General features: G+C 33.1%; 2 protein-coding genes across 2 annotated transcripts; both read left to right on the top strand.

Moving 5' to 3' along the window:
* The first annotated feature begins 8,429 nt into the window (after window positions 1-8,429).
* On the top strand, window positions 8,430-12,199 carry LOC142642556 (disease resistance protein RGA2-like). The gene is made up of 2 exons (XM_075816934.1): window positions 8,430-11,733; window positions 11,812-12,199. The coding sequence occupies exons 1-2, from the start codon at window positions 8,660-8,662 to the stop codon at window positions 12,089-12,091; spliced, it is 3,354 nt and encodes a 1,117-aa protein (XP_075673049.1). The 5' UTR covers window positions 8,430-8,659; the 3' UTR covers window positions 12,092-12,199.
* Window positions 12,200-12,727: 528 nt separating this feature from the next.
* On the top strand, window positions 12,728-22,402 carry LOC142642558 (uncharacterized). The gene is made up of 16 exons (XM_075816935.1): window positions 12,728-12,867; window positions 13,995-14,056; window positions 14,375-14,461; window positions 14,626-14,797; window positions 14,970-14,999; window positions 15,123-15,197; window positions 15,518-15,708; window positions 15,826-16,390; window positions 16,481-16,512; window positions 16,617-16,701; window positions 18,069-18,230; window positions 18,316-18,436; window positions 19,359-19,467; window positions 20,481-20,607; window positions 21,311-21,519; window positions 21,858-22,402. The coding sequence occupies exons 8-12, from the start codon at window positions 16,371-16,373 to the stop codon at window positions 18,353-18,355; spliced, it is 339 nt and encodes a 112-aa protein (XP_075673050.1). The 5' UTR covers window positions 12,728-12,867; window positions 13,995-14,056; window positions 14,375-14,461; window positions 14,626-14,797; window positions 14,970-14,999; window positions 15,123-15,197; window positions 15,518-15,708; window positions 15,826-16,370; the 3' UTR covers window positions 18,356-18,436; window positions 19,359-19,467; window positions 20,481-20,607; window positions 21,311-21,519; window positions 21,858-22,402.
* Window positions 22,403-22,757: the final 355 nt, after the last annotated feature.

Here is a 22,757-nt window from a genome sequence, read left to right as displayed (position 1 = left end):
TTTTGCTTTTAATTACAAAGCAACTAGCAATAAGCTAGCTCATTACACCCTTTAATTGATTTATTCAATCATGTATCCCACTCTCCCTAGTCCCTAAGTGCAAATTTAAACAAAGAAAAATATGATTGCACTCTATTAGTTAACTTTTATCTACAAATTTCAATAGATGTGGGTTCACTGTTCAGACCTTGATTTATAGAGTCTCATTCATTAATTAATGCCAACTCAAAAAGCATAAAAATTGGCAAACGATGGGCAAGACCCACAGCCCAATTAATTGTTTTTCATGTTGGACTTTGTTGCTCAAGGTTTTCTCATACAAGTGGGCCATTTATCAAGCCCAATGACTCCACAACATGTGATAGGCCTTGCAAACTAAATTTTCTACTTTAGAGATGGGCTTTATGACCCATGAATTTCACTTCATGGATTGGTTCTTATAAACTCTATTTTCTTCATCCAATAAATGGGCTTTACGACCCATAGACTTTTACTATACAGATTGGGTCATGACTGATAACCTCATAGCCCTTATTTGCACAAAACGGGTCACTTTGTGGAAAACATCTAACCCATGTCACTTGCCCTAAAAAAAATCTAGTGGACTACTTCATTAAAACAACACCAAAGCCCATGGTTCTTTTATACCAAGTAGGCAAGGGGTCATTATGTACTTAGAGCCCACTTCTTTTATGAAGTACGTAAGCTAGCTAATTGGGCCCATTAGACAAACTAAGTCTTCAAGGCTCATCCTTCTAACAAGCAAGTTAATGGCAAGCAAGCAACCACTTAAAATTTAACCCATCACCATCAAAAGTCTAGCCCATCACTAGAGAAACTACACACTGAGGTTTTCTAAGGAAACATGAAGAACCTAAAGATCTAACATGAAATTCTCACATAATAAGCACTTTAAACCTAATGAGAACACTAAAAAGAGATAAAATACTCACGAAGGATTTCTAACCTATAAAAGCTCTTAGCTCTCTAAAGAGAGCTAGCATCCTCCTATTTTGTAGGGAGTTAGTGAGTAGATGTAGGATTTTTTATTTATTTATTTATTTTATTTATGAGAAGTAGATGTAAGAATTTAAATCAACGTAAAAGTAAGAGTTTATTAGAAATAGGAAGACATTTCAACGTAGATGTAGAAATTTATTATTTTTGTCAACTTACTATTTTAACATCATTTTTAAGTTTTAGGTGAGGGTATTTTGACAATAAAAAAAGCAATAACTAACTTTCTTTTGCCAATTTACTATTTTAACCCAATTTTTAAATTGTTGGTTAATTAATTTAGGGGTATTTTTGACAAAAAAAAGCAATAACTAACTTTCTGAATCGTCGATAAACTACAAAAATATGCTTAAAAAAATCTAGGATAAACTACATATTTGGTCCCTATCTTTTACATTATATTTCAATTTGGTCCCTAACCTTTCAGTGTCGTGTCAATTTAGTCCCTACCATTACCTCTTGGATGAAAAAGTCTGATGTGTCAAACAGCTTAAATAATATTTTAAAAAAATTTGCCACATCATTTGCCACCTGTCAAATCTTTTTTTTTTAAAACTCAAATCAAATCTTTGCTTATTTTGTTTGATAGAAGTTATAGAACCACAAAAAAAAAAAAAAAACCTCAATAAGTAAGGGCTAAAAGAATCTGAGGTTACCTTAAGAGTTTTCACAGAAGGGTCAAATTTGGAGAACTAGATATGGTGAATGAAATTGGGGCTCTCTATCTCCTACCCAAAAATCTGCACAATTAAAAGGGAACCTTTAGGATGAACGAAAAGGAAAACAAAAATATAAAATTTTTGTTAATAAATGTTGACAACAAAAAACAAATTTGGCAATTTATGTCTTTCAACCGTGGAGATAATTTTTTTTTGAGAAACCCAACCGAGGAGATGATAAATGATTATTTTTGGGATTTTATGAATTTATAGCTAATTAGAAGGCACTTTAGAAGAGTATTGATCTTGGCCTAGGTAAATGTTAGAGTTGGTAAAGCTCCCTAATTTCTGCCATAGACAAATCGCGACAAAGACCAAACTTAGATTACCAAAAAATTTTAATCAACTCCTTGTAGCGTCTCACCTTTCTCTGTAGAGGAACAAAATGTGAAGAACTAATAGACGTGAAGAACTCGTGACTTAGGAATTTTTTTTTGTTTATTGGGGAAAAAGAATTTTTTTGATGATAGACGTGAGTTAGGGATTTTGACCCCAAAGTTACTCTTGTTGTTGTTGTTGTTGTTGTTGTTGTTGTTGTTGTTGTTTTTTTTTTTTTTTTTTTTTTTTTTAATTTAAAATTATGTTGACAAGTTAGTCCAAGTGGCAATTGATGTGGCAAATTTTTATTTATTTATTTAAGTTGTTTGACGTATTAGATTTTTCCATCTAAGAGATAACGGCAGGGACTAAATTGATATGACATTGAAAGATTAGAGACCAAATTGATACAATTGAAATGTTAAAGACTAAATTGAAATATGATGTAAAAAATAGAGACCAAATAAGTAGATTACCCAAAAATCTATTTCTCTCTCTTTATCTCTTGTCTCTCTATTCTGCCCAACAAACTTCTCCACTGCTACCCGCTAACATCACCCACAATGCCACAACCCATACAAAAAACAACCGAATCACCGCTACAAACCCAGCAAAACACCAAGACCCACCGGCATTCCGACCCAAACCTCAATCCAAATCCAAGAGAGAAGTTGAACCCATCCCCGCCCACCTCAAACCTTCAGATGCACTAATACCCATATACTACAAAATTAAAGAAAAATGGCAAAACCCGTCTCACCCACACCCACCCATCATCGAAACACTCCAGCCACATACCTAACAATCATCGTGACCCACATTCACTGCCTCCACGGCTCCACCATAGACGCCAATGTCCACAAAAACCGATGTCTACTGCTCCACACCCTCCTCCACGCCGATCTCCACAAACCCACATCCTCCACTATGCCGATCCCCACAAATCCTCACCTTCCACCACGCCGATCCCCATAAACTCAAACTCACCACCACACTGATCCCCACAAAACCCAGCCACCGAGCAAAACCCAGCCATCAAAATCGCCACCAAAACCATCGAGAGAAACCCAAGCCCTAGCCATTAATTTAAAACCCGGCCATCGATTCAAACCTCAGCCACCAAATCTATGCCAAGTACCACCGAATCCACTGAGAGAGAGAGAGAAAAAGAAACAGAGATAAGAGAGTGAGAAGAGAGTCAGAGACAAGAGAGAGAGTGAGGAGATATTTCAAATAAAATAATATATTTTTCTTACATCCTATGCTACAGTTGGTTCTATATATAAGAATCAACCGTTCACAGGTTGTAAAAAATTATAAAACCCCATACCCAGAAGGAGCATGTTTTTTGAGGTTTTGGTTGTAAAATAGCAATTGAATGTGTTTACAGCCCAATGCGAATGCTCTAAGGAATAGGCTAAAAATGGAAGAGAGTAATAGCCAAAAAGGGGATTCCCAACCCTAATAAAAACAATGTGTGATTTTTGATCTCTAGAATAGATTACTCTATAATAGCTTTGAGTGTAATGGTTTTCAAATCAAATCAATAAACCAACTCAAACCTTGTTCATTGAACAGCTGACACACAACCAAAGTCACTATCCAATGATTAATCTAAAAGAAATCTAATCTTAAAGTTTTGTTCATGGAAATTTATCTAACACTAAATTTTTTATTATAATATTTTTGAGGTTTGGTGGGTATTATTCTCATGAAGAAAGTTACCCTATGTATGGAAAAAGCATCTCACATTTGACCAAGTTCGGAGTTAAGCATTAAAATTGCTGACTTTTCTCAATAACAACTTCATCAAACTCCTTATCCATCAAATGTAGTAATATGCCTGAATTTGGAGGCGCATTTCATCATGCAATTAATTACTAACAAAAGTTTTTTTTAATCAAGGAGTTATATATATAAAGTCAAATATTTCATTAGAGATAACATTTTCAAAGCGTGTTATATGTCTATGGATGATTAGTGAGCTACTCGAAATTTAATTATGGTAGTGTCATTTTGAATACATCCAATATATAATTCAAACTGTGACAAGTCTATATTTATATCTTTATTTAGTTGTAATATTAATTTATATTTAATTGCGTTTAATATTATCAGAACTTCAGAAATACCCTGTTAGGCATATGCAATTGAGAGAGAATGAATATATTTTGTTGAGGTTGCACAATCAATAAAAAACTGAAATAATTGATTTTTATTAGTAATGTCAAACAAGAAAATTGTCTAGTAATTAAGTGTGCATTGGATTAATATTTTTACATTTAATTTCGCAGCAATTTCCCTTCAATGTATAACACTTAAACTTCATTAAAAAATCATTTTCCATCTTATTGTGAAATCTAGTTTTGCCAAGATTCATAAGTAAAAAAATTCATATATTAAAGTTAACTTCCCTATAATCTATAATTCAAATAAATTTTTATATTTTATATGTCCAATATTATTCTACTAAAAATAATTTATTATTATGTTTTTGAGAAATAAATACACGCACAAGGAAGAAGGAAAGATGTTAAACACAAACTCACACTACAAACCTCACTCAAAAACCATGTAAAATAATTTATTAGTGTTGCCAAGTAAAAGGAAAAAATAAAATTGAAAGATTCCAAACATAAAAAAAAGAGTTTGAAACTACATAACCTCAATTGCTTAGCATTACGTTCTATAATATGTCCAATATTTTTCTTAACGTATTGCCAAGTTAAAAAAAAAAAAAAATCTGTTATGTAAATCAAAGAGCAGCAAAATAGCACCTAAATCTCGAAGCTAAACCATTAATTGTGGACAACAAACAACTAAACTGTCAAACACATAATCACTCGAATTTAAAAAAAAAAAAAAATCATCTGGCTTGGAAAAAAACAAAACAAAATGATACTAGTAACACTTAGTGTTTTTTTTTTTAATATCTAATTTTTAGTTTATTTTTTTAATGTAAAAAGGGGTTTACGTTTTGGTAGGGATCATTGGCCACAGGAATGGGCTGGATGATCAATTTATTTTTTGAGAAATAAATTAAATTTATAAATTTAATTTCAGTTGTCAGATTTGAGATTTGGACCAAAATGAAGCTGTTAGCTAATTCGATTCTTTTCGGCTCCAACATCTTCCTTATATTTCCAAAAGATTTTTTTTTAAATTTATTTATTTATTCGAAGAGACCAATCAATTGCTGCAGTTATGAATTTTAAGGAGTCTTGTCCATCGGTGTCTTATCACAGCTTAACAATATCTCCACAATGCTCATCCTTCAGCCAAACGGATTCAAAGTGGAAGGGTCTTTTTATTTATTTTTTTAGATCCTTTTTCTTGTCATCTGAAACTAGCCAAAGGGATTCATGATTGGAAGTTGACACATACAGATGATGCACCTGTCTATATTAAAAAATGGCACAATATATTATCAATGTAAGATCTATATTATAAACTAAAGAAATGTATGTTACATTTTTATGCAAACCTGTGCAATAATAATTTTCCTAAAAAATAATTATTAATGTGTTGAATCTCTAAGCTAATATAAAATAATAATCACCCACGTTTTAATAGAAGAGAAATAATATGTCCACAATATTTTCATAATATTTTTACAATAAATCTTAAGTGACAGGTTTTTACTGGTTGTTATTGTTGAGAGAAAAAAGTAATCTTAGTGTTAGGTTCAAATTTGAAGAAAAAACAACTAACCATTTATAATTTGTTGTGAAAATATTATAAAAAAGTTGTGGATGTATCATCTCTTCTACTAGAAAAACTAAATCTACAACCAGAATCATTATGGCATGTGTATACAACTAAATCTAAAATTTGGTATACAACTAGTTCTTTGTCTATGTCTGTTCCTTAACTAGTTGACACTGCTTGATATTTTCAAAATATTTTTCTCTCCATTGGAACTATCCCATCATTAAAACTAAAAAAAAAAAAAATGCAATTTGTCACCAATGGCCAACTAAGAGCATCTCCAATACTCAATAGGCTCTCTAAAGCCCAGTATGGAGACTGGAGAGCAAACACATAAAAAAACCCTCCAACAGCCTCTCTATCTCAATTTTTTTTTTAATAAAAGATTTGCTACAGTAGCTCTCTTAACATGGAGAGTACTGTAGCAAATATTATAGCGCATCTAAACAATATTCAAGCTTAAAATAATACCCAGTTGAATAAAAAAATAATTATCTCTCTCATCCCTTTTCTCTTTTGTTCTTCACTCTCTCGTGCATCTATCTCAACTGTTACAATCTAAAACATACCATAATCAAAACAAAAATCTAATCGAAATATTTGAAACACAAAAACAATCTTTCTCGTAAGCCTAATGAAATCTGAACAATAAAATAAAACTAATCAAACCAGAAAAAAAAATGCAGAACGCTAATCTGACTAATATGGTGATTAAACTGCATGTTCTTAGAAGTGGGGAGGACCCTAATCTTTGTTCTCTGCCGGTGATCTATGTGTGTATGAGAGAGAATTTGTTTGTGTGAGATTGAGGAGAGAAATTTGTGTGTGTGTTTAAGAGAAAGAGAACGAAAGCGAGAGGGAGAAAGAGAAACATGTTCTGGAGGTAACTTGAAAAACAAAAAGTCAAACAAAGAGTGAAGATAGATATGGGGTAGGTGAATGTGTGCGGAGGAGAAAAAATAAGAAAAAAAACGTATGGATGAAAAAAAAATAAAGAAAGAAAGGAAAATTGATATCAGGAATAAGAAATCAAAATTTTGTAACATTACTATGATACTTTCACAATATTTTCACAATGAATTTTAAGTAATAAATTGTTATTAGTTGATATTGGTGAGTAAAAAAATAATTTAAATGGTGGGTTTAAATTAGAACTAGTAACAACTTATCACATAATATTTTGTTGTGAAAATATTGCGAAAAAATGTTATAGACGCAACATTTCTCATTAAGAGAGAGAGAGAGAGAAAAGAGAAAGAGAGGGAGAAAGAGAACGAAAAATTTCTCATTGCGAAAAATTTGTGTGTGTGTGTGTTTAAGAGAAAGAGAACGAAAGCGAGAGGGAGAAAGGGAGACATGCTCTGGAGGTAACTTGAAAAACAAAAAAGTCAAACAAAGCGTGAAGATAGATATGGGGTAGGTGAACGTGTGTGGAGGAGAAAAAATAAGAAAGAAAAAAAAACGTATGGATGAAAAAAAAAAATAAAGAAAGAAAGGAAAAATAATATAAGGAATAAGAAATCAAAATTTTGTAACATTATTATGATACTTTCACAATATTTTTACAATAAATTTTAAGTAATAAATTGTTATTAGTTGATATTGGTGAGTAAAAAAATAATTTAAATGGTGGGTTTAAATTAGAATTAGTAACAACTTACTATATAAGATTTTGTTGTGAAAATATTGCGAAAAAATGTTATAGCCGCAACATTTCTCATTAAGAGAAAGAGAAAGAGAAAGAGAGGGAGAAAGAGAACGAAAAATTTCTCATTGCAAAAAATTTGTGTGTGTTTTTAAGAGAAAGAGAACGAAAGCGAGAGGGAGAAAGGGAGACATGGTCTGGAGGTAACTTGAAAAACAAAAAGTCAAACAAAGAGTGAAGATAGATATGAGGCAGGTGAATGTGTGCGGAGGAGGAAAAATAAGAAAAAAGAAAAAAGAAAAAAAAATGTGTGGATGAAAAAAAATAAAGAAAGAAAGGAAAAATAATATAAAGAATAAGAAATCAAAATTTTGTAACATTACTATGATCCTTTAACAATATTTTCACATTAAATTTTAAGTAGTAAATTGTTATTAATTGATATTGGTGAGTAAAAAAATAATTTAAATGGTGGGTTCAAATTAGAACTAGTAACAACTTACTTTGTAAGATTTTGTTGTGAAAATATTGCGAAAAAATGTTATAGACGCAACATTTCTCATTAAAAAAAAATATAATGGTTAATGTTGTTTGAAATTTGAAAAATATTTATTATGATGTGTTGAAATTAAAATCAGTAATAACTTACCACATATGATTTATACTGAAAATATTGTAAAATGTTAAGAACGTAGCACTTCTCATTAAAATTAGATGAATGAAAGAAGATTAAAAAAGAAATATTAAAGAAAGAATGAAGAAATAATATTTAAATAAGATAAAAAAAAGATAAAAGGTCTGTTAAAAAGTATATTTGTTAAAAAGTATATTTAAAAAAATAAATAGACAAAAAATAAAATGAACGGTTAACCGTACAAAAATGTGAAGAACTAATTTGTGAATCTAACAATCATATGTTAAGATCCATTTAATGTTCACGTGGAATCATTACCGACCGATGCTCATATGTTCATATTAGATCTTAAAAAAAAAGTCATACATTCACATACACTAAATTGTACTTCACGTGCCCATAAAAAAAAAAAAAAAAATTGTACTTCACGTGGAATCATTAAATTCATCATCAATCGGTACTTTTCTTTCCACGTGAAAGCAAAATGGAGCAGTGTTGCCTTTACAAAACTTTTATCTTCTTCCTTTCTTTGTTTCTTTTTTCTACCACATTTCATCCTTTTTTATTTTAAGCTTTCTTGTCTATCTCTCAGTGTTTTCTTTCACCCAACAAGAAGAAATGGCCAATGCAATCCTGTATGGTGTTGTGCAGAAGATCATTGTAAGCTTGGGCTCCTCCACTCTCCAACAGGTTGGATCAATCTGGGGTTTCAAAGATGACCTCGAAAAAATGTCAAACACTGTTTCCACCATTCAAGCTGTTCTTGGGGATGCAGAAGAGCAGCAGGTCAGTAACCATCAAGTCAAGAATTGGCTTATGAAACTCAAAGAAGCAGTTTTTGATGCAGATGACTTGTTGAGCGAGTTCTCCACTCATGTTTTGCGGCAAAATGTGATGGGCAGTAGTAAAATGACAAAGAAGGTACGCGATTTCTTTTCTAGCTCAAATCAACTTGTTTTTGGTTTTAAGATGGCTCGCAAAATAAAGGCTATGAGGGAGAGGCTTAATGATATAGCAAAGGATAGGAACAATTTCCAGTTGGTAGAGCGTCCTTTAGGGATAACAGTTGTGACTAGGAAGAGGGACCAGACTCACTCATTTGTACGTGAAGAAGACGTTATCGGGAGGGAGGAGGATAAGAAGGCCATCATAGGTCAATTGTTGGACTTTGATGTGGGGGAGAACGTTTCGTTCATATCCATAGTAGGAATTGGGGGGCTAGGGAAGACCACACTTGTTCAATATATATACAATGATGAGAAGGTCAATGCTTATTTTGAGTTACAGATGTGGGTGTATGTCTCAAATGACTATGATGTGAAAACAATTGCTGAAAAGATACTTGCATCGGCCATTGGTACAAGGCCTAACAACCTTGAAATGGATCAATTGCAAATTGAACTTCGCAAAAGTCTCAACCAAAAGAAGTACTTACTTGTGTTGGATGATGTGTGGAATGAGGACAAAGAATTATGGTGTAATTTGAAAACACTTCTGTTAGATGGCTTAAAGGGAAGTAAGGTAGTGATAACTACACGGACCAACTTGGTTGCAGATATTACCAGCACAATCTCACCGTATCTTTTAAAAGGCTTATCAAATGATCAATCTTGGTTATTATTTAAGCAAATGGCATTTGACAAAAAGCAAGAGACCATCAATCCTAACCTTGAAGCAATTGGAAGGGACATTGTAAAAAAATGTTGTGGTGTGCCTCTTGCTATAAAGACAATAGGAAGAGTATTATACTTTAAAAAATCAGAAGCTGAATGGTTATATATTAAGAATAATGAACTCATGAATGTAACTCAAATGAAAGATGGGGTTTTGCCTATTCTAAAATTGAGTTATGATCATCTCCCGTCACATTTAAAGTGTTGTTTTGCTTATTGTTCATTGTTTCCCAAAGATTCTTTGTTTAGTAGTAGGACATTGACATTATTATGGATAGCACAAGGATTTATCCAGTCACTAGAGGGGAACCAACAATTAGAGGACATTGCCATTGAATACTTCTTGGAACTACACTGGAGGTCCTTCTTCCAAGTAGAACATGGAGGTGGCTCCACGTATAAGAAAACATGGTTGTTTAAGATGCATGATTTAGTCCATGATCTTGCATTATCGATCTCTAGGATTGAGTGTACATTAGTTGATTCTAATGCAAAAAATGTCAATGAAAAAAGTCGTCATCTATTATGCACATTTAAGAATGATTCATTCTTTGAAGAGAATTTAAACTCACTGGTTAAAGCAAAAAAGATGCGAACATTCTTATTGACATCCCATGGATTGAATCATCCAGTGGAAGAATCAGCTTTAAAAACACTTATTTCCACTTTTAGATATTTGCGTGCATTAGACCTACATGACTTAAGAATTAAGACATTGCCAAATATCATAGGTAAGTTGATGCATCTAAAGTACCTTGACCTTTCCTATAATAATATTGAGGTTCTCCCTAGTTCTATTACGAGATTGGTGAATCTGCACACATTGAGGCTTGAATGTTGTATGCAACTTAAGGAGTTACCAATAGGCATTCAAAAATTGGTCAGCCTTAAGCATCTTGATATAAATTTATGTTCCAATTTGACTCATATGCCATATGGACTTGGGCAGTTGACTTCTCTTCAAACATTACCCTTATTTGTTGTTAGTAAGGACCCCATAGGTTCCTCCAAGCACTGTGGTGGACTAGCAGAATTGAACAAGCTAAATGATTTGAGAGGAAGAATATATATTATAAATTTGGAATTGGTGAAAGATGCTATCTCAGAAACAAAGGCTGCAAACTTGAAGGAGAAGCAGCATCTCAGTGACTTGACATTAAGTTGGAATTCTTGGTTTGATGATGTTATTAACGCTGGTGATGATGAAAATTTGTTAGATGGCCTACAACCACCCCAAAATTTAAAATGGTTGTTTGTACAATCGTACAGGGGTGTTAGATTTTCAAATTGGCTTTCTTCGCTAACAAATCTTATTGAATTAAAAATGTACGGTTGCAGGAAATGCCAACATTTGCCACCATTGTATCAATTGCCATCTCTTCGAAAGATATCTCTTTACAAAATGTGTAGTCTAGAGTACATATCAGACTTGGATATCACCAATGAAGTCTCTGCTTCATCATTGACAACATTTTTCCCATCCCTAGAGTCACTTACGCTACAAAAATGTCCTAATCTAAAGGGATGGTGGAAGAGGGATATTGTTGATAACGGCGATGCAACAATAATGACATCCACATCATGGAGTCATCAATATCACCAATACATATCACTGCCTTCCTTTCCCTGTCTTTCTGACTTGCTTATAAATGATTGTAGTAAGTTGACTTCCATGCCGCTGTTTCCATATCTCGAAGAACAGCTTTATTTGACAAAGGTTAGCTGGAAGGCATTGCAACAAACAATGGCAATGAAGATGAATACGGCAGGAGCTTCTTCACTTACCTCTTCCATCCCTCCTCTCTCAAAATTAAGGAGATTGTATTTGTGGTTTATGCTAGACAAAGAGTCTTTGCCAGAGGAGTGGCTTCAAAACCTAACTTCTCTTGAGAAATTAAGTATTAATAGGTGCTCTACATCTTTGTCTCAAATTCTGAGGCATCTCACCTCTCTTAAGGAGCTGAGCATTGAGGACTGCGAGGAAGTTGATCTATTTAGTGATGCATATGATGATGGTACAAAATTTCAACATGTTAAGTGCCTTCAGTCTCTGTCTTTTGAAAACTTTTTTAAACTCGAGTCTCTTCCTGCATATCTTCAATCCGTTACTACTCTCCAAAAACTCTCGATTGTCAGATGTCCCAGCTTGATGACTTTACCGGAATGGATCGGCAATCTCACATTGCTTCAAAACCTTGAAATTAAAGATTGCCCTAATTTGACGTCCCTACCCGAAGGGATGCGTCGCCTCACCTCGTTACTGTCCCTGAGGATCTATAAGTGTCCCTACTTAGAGCAAAGATGCCAAAAGGAAATTGGAGAGGATTGGACAAAGATTTCCCACGTCCCAAAATATTCCAACAAGTTTCAGACTTAGCAAACGAGTTATTGCTGCGGAACTCGCTGATATTGTATTGGCAAGCCTAAAACTTCTCATGTCCCAAAATATTCCAACAAACTTCGGGTTTAACTACAAATATGCTTCCACTAGGTATGTCCTTTCTACATTTCCTTTTTTAGCAATCATTGAACTTCTTTTTTAACGTTTATCTTCTTCAATGCTGATGTTTTTGCAATTTATATGCAACCCCACGTGCAGAATTTCAGAAACAAACTATAAAGATGAGTCAAGGGGTTGCCCAAAAGTGATCACGTTTGGAGTGAGTGCATCTAATCAAACATCAATTCTTTTCGGCATAAGTTTAATAATTAATCTCAAATCTTTATACAAACATCAATTCCATTGTTTGTCCTCCGGCTCTTTCTTCTCCTCCAATGAGAAGAAATGTTTGAGTAGACCTGAAGAAGCAATTAAAGCCTAGAAAAAGCTCGGGCCTTATAATTAGTTCTTGTTGAACGCTTTTGGCTTTTGCAATTTTCAAAATGTAAGTGTTGATTACCTCCTAATTATATTTTTTCCCTTAATTTATAAAGATAGTCTTTCTAGATATCATGACTTAACAAGATAATTTACTTGGTAGGGTTGTTGATTTAAGTGCATAGAGCCATAAAGAGATTGACATGAGCGATGCTAGCCGCATAGTTCCTACATTCCAAGTGTTGTGCTGAAGATGAAACTTGATCTTGATCCAAGCAAAGGTGGAACTTGGAAGGCCTGAGTTCTATTTTGAATATGGAGAATATCCTGAACAGGTCATTACTACATTTGCGCTTATTTTTGGATGTTGTCATGTATTGTTAATGTAAATTTTAAATTTTTTTTTTTTTAGGTTTGAAAATGCCAATAACAACCAAACACAATATTTAGACTCCAAAATAAAAAATTTCAAATTTCATAGTACACGCATATTCAAGAATAGACTAAAGCATATAGGGAGCAATATGAAAATGTGGGAAAGAACTTAAACCACATGTAAACACCAAGACATGTTTACGAAGAGGAAAACCTAAGCCTCCAAGCCCATATCCTTGTAAGTACTTAGCCCTCTAAACTCCAGCCAATAATTGGCTTCGTCGAGCCCTTTCCTGTACTAGCTTCTTAGAGTCACCACTGTTGAGTCGTCATCGTCAACCGCCAATATGATTTGGATGATGCTTGGATGATGGCTTACAATGTTTTTTGTTTCCATGCCTTCAATAGCCTCACAACACTATTTTTGGTGATGGAGATAAAGATTACAAATTTCTCTCAATTTTATGTCATTTTGTGAGAAATGAAGAAGAGAAAAGATGAAGGAATTTAAATACTAGACTATGGCTCTCTCTCTCTCTCTGAACAATGTGGACTAGTTGGGAAGAACAAAATGGACTCTTTCTAAGTGCATATACTCAGCTTTCACTGATTTCCACGTCCAACATGCACAGGGTTCATTATTTGGCATATGTGATAAAGTTGGAAAAGTAGAACAGAACAAATTAGGAAGTTTTGTATGCATGCTGGTCGTGACCTGGCTAGGTTGTGAGAAAACAAAATAGATGCTAGTGGAGTTTTTGCTTTCCTCATTTTCATATTGAAATTCTGTTCACAGAAGTGATTTTTTTTTTCTTCTTCCGAGTCATATGATTTATATGATGGCGATAAGGCTGCTAGAGTGAAGCAAATTGTGTTGTTTGGCACTATGGGTGGAAAAAACCCAAATCATCCCTTGAAAATAACTTAGGTGACTGCAATATATTTATTTGCGACCCCTTTATTTTTTAATATCGAATGATTTCTTTTCTTATTTATTTTTTCTTTGGTTATTAGTTCTTTGCTAATATTATAATTAATAAAAACAAAATGCTAGGTCAAATGCTTTATCTTGTTTACCATATTACAGGCATGAAGTAGAAAGGCTGAGCAATAGCTGGCTAACTCTGGTGTTCCATACACTATTATAAGGTATGGTGTTTCTATCCATTTTTATATCATCCGTGTCTTATAAATATACTATAAACAATATAGTTGACTTAAATTTTAAGGGGGAGGAAATCAATTTGCTTGACTTTTTCACCCATATCATGCTTGGATGATGGCTGACAATACATTTCTACTCAATGGGGAGAAATGGGACAAGTTATTTAATTTTGCATGCAACATTACTAGTTCCATAATCTACTTGATCTTCTTCTTTTTATTGAAATTCTCAAACTTATGTTTGCTAGAATGATGTTAGAGGACCATAGCTTGGTGCTAACACTCCTACCTTTTTGAAAATAGCTTTATTTTTAGGAGGGTGATACTTGGGATATTCAAACGCTACCTTCTGGAGCATCAGTCTTTTGTTCATATCAGAATATTGCTAAGGTTATCAGTTATTTAATTTTTTCTCACTATAGTTGTTTTGCTAGTTAAACAGGTTGGGGGAAAACAAAAAAAGGGACTAAAGAAATGTGTTACCTAGTCCCTTGTTTTCTACTAATTTCTTCTTCTTCTTCTTCTTTTTTTGTTTTTTTGTTTGTTTGTTCTAGCTTGATGACTTTACCGGAATGGATCGGCTGCCTCCATCACTTTAAAACCTTGTAATTGACAATTACCCCAATCTGACATCACTTCCCGAAGAAATGAGTCGCCTCACCTCTTTACAAATACTAAGCATCATTGATTGCCCCCATTTGGAGAAAAGATGCCAAAAGGATATTGGTGAGGACTGGAATAAGATTGTTGTATGTATCCATATAACCATTGATTAGAGAGTTTTTTCTTTTTTTAACTTTTTTTTCCTTTAGTTCTTATGTTTGGACAATCTATTTGGTTTTTTAACTTGTTTTATCTGCTTATGTTTGGCAAATTTATTTGCAATTACCCCAATCAGCAATTCCCGTTATTGAGAACATATTTTTAGGTAATCTTCTCCCTTACTCCGATATGATAAATCAATTTGAACTGTTCTTGTCTATTGAAAAAGAAAAGAAAAAACTCTATTGACCCATATATAGAAGCAATTGAAACCTTGGAAAAAAGCCAGGGTCTCATTATCTAGGTTTTTGAAGAAGAAGAAGAAGAAGATTTTGAAGGGAAAGAATGAGAGAAGAAGAAAAGTGTGAGTATCATTATCCGTTTTTCCATTTACTTTCAAATTGGATCTGATTAATTTGTTATGATTTTAACAGTTTTTATGTCAAAAAATTGAAACTATTGTATAAATCACTTATGGCTTTCTTTTAAAATATTATATATTTTAAATAAATATAGTTGGTGCTTGTTTTAAAAAGTTTGGGGCTTTGTAATTTTCAACAACTAAGTGGTGATTCCCTTCTTTTTCTTCTTAAAAAAAAATCATTCTAGATATGATTTCTTCACATGTTAAGTTTTGATAAGATGATTTACTTGGTTGGTTTATTGATTTGAGTGCATAAATAGATTGGAAGGCTAATAATAGAGTCCAACAAAGTTTCTAGAATCAATGAGAGTTGCCATTGATGATAAAGTGGGAATTCAGACTTGGCAAAGGAGTCGTTGCTGCGGAACTTGCTAATGTTGGAGTAATATTGTGTTTGAAAATCATTTCAAACAACTAAATTCTTGTTCAACTACTGATATGCTTCCAATGAGTATGTACTTTTACATATCTTTTTTGGGCACTCATTACACTTCTTTTTTTATTCTTTATCTTCTTTAATGCTGATTTTTTTTGCAATTTATATGCAATTCCATATGCAAAATTGTAGAAGCACACTAAAAAGAATTGAATAGGAGTCAGGGGAAACAATGGAGGGCAGCCCAAAATTGGTCACATCCTCAAACTAGCGTTGGGAGCAGATAAATTTGGTCAATCATCAATCTTTTTCGGTATAAGTTTAATAATTAATCTCAAATCTTTTTACAAACACCAATTCCATAACTGGTTCTTGTTGAAAACTTTTGGGCTCTACAATCTCTTTCTTTCCCTTTGTATTTTTCTCTCTGCCTTATGTTTTTCTGCAGAAGGTAGTGTTCTTGAATATATATCTTTATTACTTATCAAAAAAAAAAATTCAAGTACTGATTAACTTCTTTTTCTTTGTTACTTAATTTATAAAGATGGTCTTTCTAGATATTATGACTTGATAAGATGATTTACTTGGCGGGTTTATATTGATTTAAGTGCATAAAGAGATTGACATGAGGGATGCCAGCCGCATAGTTCCTATAATCCAAGTGCTGTGCCAAAGATGAAACCTGATCTTGATCCAAGCAAAGGTGGAACTTGGAAGGCTTGAGTTCTATTTCGAAGATGGAGCATATCCTGAACAGGTCATTAGTACATTTGCTGGTTTTTTGATGGTGTCATGTTTTAATTTTTATTATTCTTCCTATTGTTGATGTAATGTTTTTCCTTCTTAGGTTGATTGGATTGGGCAGAAAACCAAATAGATGTTGGTGGAGTTTTTGCTCTTCTCATTTTCACTTAGTTGAATTCTATTTACAACAGTTTTTATTTTTTATTTCTTTGAGTAATATGATTTATATGAAAGCTAAGGTTGCGGGAGTGAAGCAAATTGCTCCATGGGTGGAACAAACCCAAATCGACCCTTGAAAATAGCTTGGGTGACAACAATATATTGGTTTGTGACCCCTTAATTTTTTTTTTTTTTCCTTTCTTTGGTTATTGATTCTTTGCTACTATTATAATTAATAAAAACAAAATGCTAGGCCAAATGCTTTATCTTGTTTATTATATTACAGGTGTGGAATAGAAAGGTTGAGCAATATTTGGCTAACTTTGGTATTCCATACACAATTATAAGGCACCGTGTTTCCATCCATTTTTATTTCCTCGGTGTCATATGATATATACTATAAACAATGTAATCGACTTAAAAAAGGGGGGAACACCAATTTGGTTGACCTTTTCACCCATATGATGCTTGGATGATGGCTGACAATGGACATTTCTTCTCAATGGGGGATAAATGGGATAAGTTATTCAATTTTGCATGCAACATTACAAGTTACATAATCTACATGGTTTCTTCTTTTTATTGAAATTCTCAAACTATGTTCGCTAGAATGATGTTAGGGGACCACAGCTTGGTGCTAACACACCTACCTTTTTGAAAATAGCTTTATTTTTAGGCTGGTGATACTTGGGATGATCAAGCACTACCTTCTAGAACATTAGTCTTTTGTTCATATCAGAATATTGCTAAGATAATCAGTTATTTAATTTTTTTCTCACTATAGTTGTTTTGCTAGTTAAATAGGTTGGTTGTTTAAAAGTCTTAAAATTGAATGCCCCATAAAAGTAAATAAAATAACAATAGCTTGCAGTTGGGGGAAAAAAAGGGGACTAAAGAAATGTGTCACCCTATGATGCACGGACATGGACACGGACACGGCGATACGGTAATTTTTGAAAAACAAGGACACGACATGGCAATTAAATAATTAATTAAAATTTATATTTAGGCATTTTTTTAAATATTTTTATACATAAAATACATTTATGTCTAAAATTTAAATTATGTAAAAACTACAAATAAGCAAATTAACACCCAAAGTAATACAATAATATACATAAAATATTTAGAGTACAAACCAAAAGTTTAAATAGGCTACATTCAAGTATTCAATATCAAACTAGAAACATAAAAGGAAACCAAGCTTTAAACTGTCAAGATTACCATAGAACAAGAAGTTCAATATCAAACTAAAAACATAAAAGGATAACTAAAAACATAAAAAGATCACAGAACAACAACATCATCGTCGTCGTCAATATAGTCATCATTCTCAACAAGACTTGTCTCCATCTCTGGCTCATCTAGTGTGAGATAAGAAATTTCAAGCAACCCAGGTCCTCCAAATGGTTCATTCCAAGTATCTCCACTAGTGTCCCACTTCTTAGAGTTTCCTTTAGTGTACTCTTGTTCAATTTTATTATAAACAAGTCCCTTGTTTTTTACTGATTTCTTGTTTTTATGTCCAACAGGGTCAGGAAATCTATCGAGCCCCTACTGAAAATATTGTTGCAATGGAAGAAAATTTCGCAAGGAAAAAATGAACACAAAAGCTTTCTTTCTTCAATGATCTCTAGAAGAAATTATATAGAACTCAAGAAAAAAAAAAACTTGCAATTGGGGGAAAACAAAAGGTACTATAGAAATATGTTGCCTAGTTCAATTCTATCGTAAATAGTCCCTTGTTTTCTACTAATTTCTTGTTTTTATGTCCATCAGTGTCAGGAAATCTGGAAAAAATTGCACAAGGAAAAAATGAATACCAAGCTTTCTTTATCCATTGTTCTCTAGAAGAAGTTTTGAACTCAGAAAAAGAAATCCAACTTTGGTTAAATTGAAGGTGCTGATCCTGATATTTCCCTTTTCCTCTAGAATTTTGAAATTGGCCTCCATTGATTAACTAGAGCATTGGAGAAAGATTCAGCCTTTTCCTCTCCAAAGGGGAATGTGTCATTGATTAGGCTACTTATATTGCTGAGTTGTGAGTTTTATATTAAAGGAGTAGAAAGGATAAAATCAATCTTTTGGGAAGGAAAAGAAAGGAAAGAATTAGTAGTGTCCATTCTGTTGTGTTGTTCTGTCATCATTTTTTTTTTTTTTACAAGTTGGAAATATTTTCTTGCCATATCAGCCATTCTTAACAACTATGAATACAGAATGCCCCACAATGTTGTGGAGCTCAACCCAATTAGTGAGATAAATCAAGTGGTCTGGATATAAGAAGGGAAAATGATGGTTGAAGAGGAACAGCCAATCAACTCATTATATTTGATGAAGACTTGTGAAGTTTTTGATTATTGTAATAACCTCGTAGAAGGGTGAAGAATTTGCTAGCATAAAAACCTCCTCCTGCTTGTGTTATTTTTTCTTATTTTCCACTTGATATGGCATATTTTTGCACTAGATGGCATAGTAGTGATAATATATATAGTCATTATTAGCTTTAGGATTCTTAGGATTACACTATGGCTTTTGACACCTTCAGTGCACGAGAACCACTGTTGAGTTTCAACTTTCTCTTGGTTAACAGGTTCATATAGCTATAAGAAAAAGAGTTGAAATATTAAACTAATTAATTGAGGAGGGTATATAATCCAGAACAAATTCAAGTTTACAGTGCATTTTAGGTATCATACAAAGGGTTTAGGGTTATTAATGAATTGAGGAGGGTATACTATCCAAAACATTTAGTTTTCTTTCTTTTTTTCTTCCCTTGCTTATGTTTTGGATGATTTATTTACAATTTCATATTCGATATGCAGAAATATTTTGATGCACAAAGCAAACTTTGAAAGGGTGCCAGCAGGAAACTGGGGACGATTAGTAAAATTTGCTCACCTAAAATTTGGAGGGAAGGAACCTGTCCATCAGGTATATTTTTAATTATTTATCCTATTCTTCTTAGAAACTCTTATACTATGTTCTTCTGATGGGAAGCATTTCAGTTGATCTCATATGCAAGATTAATTGAGACACAGTAAAAACCTGTCCATCAAAGTTGGTGCTTATTCAATCCTTTAGGGCTGTGTAATTGTGTAAGAAGTTAGCTATTGAAGCACAATTAAATCAAGTTTACATAGCTTACAATCTTAGCTTGGTTCATAAGGCGCACAAGAACAAGAGTTAAAATTATAGATGTAATGAACAATGGAGTACATACAGGACAGAATCAAGGCTATAGTGTCTTTTTAGGTTCCATCCATAGGTGTCTCCTTTTTAGTCATCCTTAGAGTTATGAAATTTAAGATTCCTTCCTGGTTTTTTGTTGCGTTAAAGATTCATTGGCCTTCTTCAATGAATTTGGGTTTCATAATGGTGGTTATAGTTGTAGAAGAAAAGTACGTGAGTTGGTCTTCAACAGCATCTGCCATTGTACTGTTGTAACAATCAGAAGTGTTAAGGACTTTAAATTTGAGATTTGGCTTAAGGAATAGCTGGTTGTGGCTAAATTTCTGCAGAGCACAATATATATATATATATATATATATATATATATATATATATATATATATATATATTAGTGAGTCTATTTGGCACCTTAAGGTTGCCTTTTGCCTTTGAAGTCACCTTGGGTTAGGTGTTGTGCCTTAAATCAACAGACCTTTTCTAGTAATTTTAAGGTACTAGGCATCATGCATCTTAGTGCATTGATAATTAGGCATATGGTTAAAAACTCTGTAGAATGATGCAAACAAAATAGTGAGGAATAAAGGGAGAAAAAGGTAAAGAGAAGAGACAAGATTTCATAAGAATCAAAATAAGGCCTTTTTGATGTTTCAACAGGATAATAATTACAAGAATCTTATTGTCAATTATGGACAACCACATAAATTTCTTAATTATCCATATCTTGCTTCCATTAATGGCCATACCATTTGATGTAGATTTGAATATGTAGAAATGGTTTGAAGCACAGAGCAAACATTTGAAAGGGTGCCAGCAGGAAAGAAGGAGCAGCTGCTAAAAATTGCTCACAACCTGGGGGTTGGTGGGGATGAACCTATCCATCGTGTATGTGCTTAATTATTTATCCTATTCTTCTAAGAAACTCTTGGGCTATTTTCATCTCATGAGTGACATTTTACTTGATCTCATACGCAAAACCAATTGAGGCATAGGAAAAACCTAGTGTTCTATTTGTTTAATGTCTCATTTGTAGTAATTGTAGTGCATCTTCCATTGTTATCACTATTCACAAGTGAAAATTAATTGTAGACTAATATTATTGAAAGGGAGGTTGTATTTGATATGGAAGAAGAGTACGTATATTAAACTTGTATGTTAGGTTTATGGTCCTTCACTATAATGATCCTAGTGAACTGCATGGATTAAGCGTGAGCTTAATGATGTGTGTATAAGCTCTTGAGCACCCTTTCCTTATAAGCCGGTTTTTAAGGGTGAGTTCTACCCATGGGTTTGTATCAATCACTTTTGAACATGTACTTAAGCATTGGCATGTTGTGGCTCTATAGACTCCTATCTGATGGTGAGCATTGTGTGGTATGTTTGGTTCATCTGATCTGTATTCTTTTAGGTTTATTCATAAACTATTGATCTCTCTCTCTCTGCTTGGAGGTCACTGTCAAGTTTATGTTAAGTAATTATTATTGTTTGTTCTTAATTTTGAGACCAGTTTTTCTTCTCATACTCTTATGTCCTGTCTTTGGTTATTAATCTTAACTCTAATGTAGTCATCTCCTATATATTACTGTAGGAAATTTTAGCTTTACAAGATAACTTGCACTGAAATATGCCGGAGCTGTTATGGATTTTGTGTTCAAAAAAATATCCAAAGAAATATGACATCACCAGTGAACATTCTGTCCTTTATGAAGTTGCATAAACATGGGTGGATGCTATAATTGGCTGGGAGTTCCTTGCTATCAGTTCAAGTGCAAGATATGCACATTATGTTACGAACATGTAAGCATGAGCTTTATTTATTTATTTAATTGATGATCATGCAATGCATTCATTTCTTTCTTCTTGGTTGGCTTGATAATTAAGATGAGTGATACATATTAGAGACCTCTCCATCTTGTTCCCCAGTGGGAGAAAGTACCACTTCACTTGAGCTACAAAAATGCAGTCATTGCATGATATAGATAAAGACATGCATAAATAGGAAATTTTTTCATGTTTCCATTTAAATTCTTAGTTAGGTATGAGTACATTTTCTATTCGTTGTAATTTATCGTTTCCTTTGTTTGTAAATTCCTGAATAGCATTTATTCATATTATATTTATTACAAATTTTGTAGAGAGATTGCATGGAGGTTTGAGATGAGAGTGAAGTTCATGTGCTGTGGTTCCAAGAGCCTTCTCAAATGGGTTTTGCAATATCATTCAATTTTGCTTGAAGACAATCTGATGATTTAATTGGTTTCAACAATGCTATGGAAGAAGAGGGTCATGATACCGATGAGGCAAGCTCGCTGTACGTGGAAGGAAGGGTGTCTTGAATTACATTCTTGAAAGTTGAACCAGTCGCGTTGATGTTAACAGGGCTTGTGGTTTGGATGGACCATGACACTTCATTGTGTTGCTGCTGGGGGATTCTCTATTTCAGCTGAGGTTATTAAGCTCTTGTTTGGTGCTTCTGCATTTAATTTTGTTTTGTTGCACACTGATAACTTTGTACTCCATGTTCATGTTATTCTTGTTGTTTCTCGCATTATAGTAATCATGTGAAAGGAATAGAACATGTATATATCTGGAGTGGATGTTGTTTTTATTAATAATGCATTTTGGCTATGAATAGAAACATGAGTGTGATAAATGGGAAGCTCTATTTCATTTCAGTTAATGTTGTGCTGAAAAAAGGGTACTCTTTGAATATTATGCCAAATGCAACTTCAATAAGAGAAAAACTTTTTAGCTTGAGAGATTTTTTTCTAAGCATCATACCAAATGCTAAGATTTAAAAAGTAATTTATATAGAAGTTAAAAACAAAACAAATAGAGAATCCAAACGTGAGCTAAATGGGTTAGAATAGGATATTCTCCCAAATCCTTGTTATCTAGTATCTTCCAATGGCAGTAATGCTAGCATGTCATTTCCCTTTCTTTTGTTTATAGGATAAATTAATATGTTGGTTCTAATGTTCATTTACACTGTGTCAAATTGGTTTCCAACATTTCAAATGTGTTAGTTTAATTTT

The sequence above is a fragment of the Castanea sativa genome, chromosome 7 (assembly GCF_040712315.1).
Source record: "Castanea sativa cultivar Marrone di Chiusa Pesio chromosome 7, ASM4071231v1".
Taxonomy (NCBI): Eukaryota; Viridiplantae; Streptophyta; class Magnoliopsida; order Fagales; family Fagaceae; genus Castanea; species Castanea sativa.
This window is presented reverse-complemented; position numbering and strand designations above follow the sequence as displayed.